This window comes from Arachis hypogaea, chromosome 12, assembly GCF_003086295.3.
Source record: "Arachis hypogaea cultivar Tifrunner chromosome 12, arahy.Tifrunner.gnm2.J5K5, whole genome shotgun sequence".
NCBI classification, from domain to species: domain Eukaryota; kingdom Viridiplantae; phylum Streptophyta; class Magnoliopsida; order Fabales; family Fabaceae; genus Arachis; species Arachis hypogaea.
Genome location: NC_092047.1, coordinates 59,828,673 through 59,832,336, shown reverse-complemented (window position 1 = coordinate 59,832,336; position 3,664 = coordinate 59,828,673). Strand labels below are relative to the sequence as shown.

The window sequence follows — 3,664 nt, the reverse complement described above, 5'->3', positions numbered from 1 at the left end:
AGTAAGACTGATTGGATGAAGACAGTAGGAAAGCAGAGGTTCAGAGGAATGAATGCATCTCCATACGCTTATCTGAAATTCTCACCAATGATTTACATAAGTATTTCTATCCTTCTTTTATTACTAAATTTCGAAAACTGCATAACTATTTTATATCCGCCTGACTGAGATTTACAAGGTGACCATAGCTTGCTTCATACCAACAATCTCCGTGGGATTCGACCCTTACTCACGTAAGGTATTACTTTGACAACCCAGTGCACTTGCTGGTTAGTTGTATCGAAGTTGTGACAAATTATGAATTGAGATTAGAGCACCAAGCTTTTGGAACCATTACCAGAGATCACAATTTTGTGCACCAGTTTTACAGAAACAATCTAAAAGATAATAATGTAAATTGAGTAAAGAGAAAATTTATAAATGTGGCAAGTAAAAAAAATTAAATTTAAAAATAGAAACTATTAAGAAGTCAATTAGGAATTAGTATTAGAATTTTAAATTTTAAATTTTTAAATAGAGTTTTCTAATTAGCTAGTACAAATTTTAAATTTTTAAATAAAATTTCTTAAATTAATTCAATTTTGTCGGAACAACATTAGAAACAGAATTAAGTATAGAAGAATGTCAAATTAAAATTTTCTTTTAAATAGTATAAATAACCTCACATTTTAATAAGACTGGTAATTTTATTTACTTTAATATCATCTTTTGTAATTAGCATAGTAGCTTATAAATTATATAAAGTTTTAAAAAATATTCTCAAACCTAATTGCTTACTTAAAAATTCAAAAAAAAGTATATTTGAATTTAAATTTAAAATTTTAAATATAATACTTTAATTAAAAATTATAATTAAATTTTTTTAAAATAAGTACACATTAAATTTTTGTAAAAGCATATGTGGATCTGTAGCATTCACATTGGCCGTACGACCAGTCTAGAGTATCTATAATATGACTTATAGTAGTCAAGACAATACAAACAACATTCTGAAAAAAAAAAACTTAATGATTTAAATTCCCTGAATTTGGTGAGTTTTTAAATCTAAAAGGTATATCTAAATAAATAAGATGAATAAACAAAAATAATCAATATACAACAGATTTAAATTAATTTTTTCTTCAACTTTTTTACAGAAAAGAAAATTACCGTATCTAATTCTTTTAACTGCTCAATGATTTTGCCTTGATAAAATTTTAAGAATGCTGTTCTTTCCTTTAGCAAATTCACAAATCGAGGCACAAGAACCCTTTTAATCGAGGTGTGTATTTTTTTCTCCCAAAAATTGATAAACAAAAATCAAAGAACAATTAGATGGGATAAATAAACAAATTTAAAATATAAATAATATAAATTTAAAATAAAATAAAAAATATTAGTAGAAAACTCATCTTCATCGAGCCAAACCATCTCAATTGAGTATGGCAATGAAGAATTTACGTAACTTGATAGTGTCCATAACCGTATCACTCGTATACGTACACACAAATTGTTGATTGTAGGATTGATTTTTGCGATTTTGTGAATACTAGCCACTGGAATAAATTGAGAAATTTTAGATTTTGGATGTATGTAAAGAAGGCTATGGATTCCTTGCTCCCACATTTTTGTAGGAGTATGATTAACCTACATCAAAATAATTACAAAATGTACCCCTTTTTTTTTTGAAAAATTTATTAATTACATTTTGACCCCTCAAATTATTAGTTTTTAACTTTTCTTCCTTTCCCTTTTTGTGGTACGAGAAACTGAGAGAGATTACTGATTCTTGGAGAGCATAAACCAGGTTGAAGCCTTTTTTTCCTTCCCTAACTCTGCCCTCACTCTCCCCTCTCCTTAGAGTTCTTGGAAAATCCTAACTCTGTCATCCCCTTTCTTTTTGATTTCAGATTCAGGGGCTTTCAGAGAAGAGAAGCAGTTAGGGTTTTCATCCAACTGCAATCCCTGCCATTCTCATCCCCTTTCTCTGCTGCAAATTTCTGCGACCTGCTTCCGCCGACGCGCCACGCCTCCGCCGCCGCGGCGCCCTGCTTCCGCCTCGCCCTGCTTCCGCCACCGCGCCATGCCTCCCCACGCCTCCCACGCTCAATAAGACAAGAGGTTTCTGCGGCCCTAAATCGCTCAACTGGTTCATCAGGTATACATTTTTCTAGCCGTAAATTTTGTCTTTCTACCCGTATCATTCATTAATTCATTAGCTCTAAGACCAAGTTGAATTGATTTAATCACAGGAACACGTGACCATGATTCACCAGATGATAAATCCAAATGGGAATGCGTGAGGAAAGGGGTTTGCTGCATTTGCTGCGAAAGCAATATTGATTCTCTCTTGTACAGGTAAACTATTCAGTATCATTTTGATACATCAGCAGCCAATTTCGCTCTCGAGTTTAATCTCTTAACAAGCATTTTGTTTTTTGGTTTTTTCCTTGCAGATGTGGGCACATGTGCACATGTTCTAACTGTGCTAATGATTTGCACCGAAGTGGAAGGAAGTGTCCAATGTGTCAAGCACCAGTTGTTGAAGTAATTCGTGCTTATTCCATACTATAGTTTAGACATTAAAAAGGGGTTACATATAGCCAAATTTACAGAATCTGCACAAGTTTTTATTTCCTGGAGATTTCCAGGTACCTGAATTTTAAGTTGATGTCCTTCTCCGTCCTTTTGCTTCTTGATGTGATTACCTGTATTTATGTCAACTTGTTAAGTGCAACAATGGAACAGTTGATGGCAATTTTTTGAGGGCCATATTTATGAAATAAATAAAGTAAATATCGGTTTTGATTTTGAGTGATTGGATTTCCTTCACTTGTTTTCAAATTTTATAGTACTTATGATGTAAAGTTGCATTTTCGATTGGTAGTGTGTATAGCGTGGAGGTTTCTTGATGAGCAGAGTTACTAATTTCATTTTCTTTGGGTTGAGGAGTCACTTCTTGAACTGGAATAATCCTCACATTTTCTTCTCCCACAACCTCGTTACCTGTCTGAATATCTTTGTTGTTCCTTCTTGTTCTTTTGCTACTGCTGCCCACAATCGAAACTTGAACACTTTCTTGCACAACTTTCCTAGTGGATTTGATCACCACCTTCTGACCACGCTTTGGACCCATTCTTCCCTTCCCTTTAAAGCTTCTTTGCAGATGTTGATAGACAAACTATGAAGGTTAATGGAGTATGTAATTTTTCACTTTCTATTTTATCTTATATAACCAGCCAAACTCATTTGTTCTTTTTTCAGAAATGATTGAAAATTTGGTATCTTATTGTGATGGGGAATCTTAGTTCTTAATCTTAACCATGTTATGTATTTGGCTCCTTTTGAAAGATACTACAAAGTAGAACAATTTTTTGCCATCGTTCTTGGTTGGCCATGAATTGATCTTAATCTTCTGTTGGCATATAAATTAAGTATTCAGTACCAGGAGCTCCGCAACTTGCAAGGAAGGTAAGAGATCTACTTCAAAAATTCGGCTTCAGCGCGGTGGAAGAAGACAGAAGGAGGGGGCTAGATCATGGTGTTTGGGTTCCATTGATGTTGATGTACCATTGTTTTATGTAATTTAATTTATACAGTTCTTACCTAGTGAGATAAGATTTCGGTGTTGTTAACGTTATCTCATGCAAGTTTGATAAAGAAATCTTCTTATTTGTTTTCTTCT

The 3,664-nt window shown here is 33.2% G+C and overlaps 1 protein-coding gene across 1 annotated transcript; it reads left to right on the top strand.

The window, feature by feature from the left end:
- Positions 1-1,202: 1,202 nt before the first annotated feature.
- LOC112730063 (uncharacterized) lies at positions 1,203-2,744 on the top strand. The gene is made up of 4 exons (XM_025780176.2): positions 1,203-1,207; positions 1,890-2,137; positions 2,232-2,337; positions 2,436-2,744. Exons 1-4 carry the CDS (start codon positions 1,203-1,205, stop codon positions 2,551-2,553), a joined length of 477 nt encoding a protein of 158 aa, XP_025635961.1. The 3' UTR covers positions 2,554-2,744.
- Positions 2,745-3,664: the final 920 nt, after the last annotated feature.

Bases quoted from the DNA above. Each gene is read 5' to 3' on its own strand.
- LOC112730063 (XM_025780176.2), top strand. The intron at 2,138-2,231 runs GTATACATTTTT...ATTTAATCACAG, and splicing joins TCGCTCAACTGGTTCATCAG to GAACACGTGACCATGATTCA. The intron at 2,338-2,435 runs GTAAACTATTCA...TTTTCCTTGCAG, and splicing joins ATTGATTCTCTCTTGTACAG to ATGTGGGCACATGTGCACAT.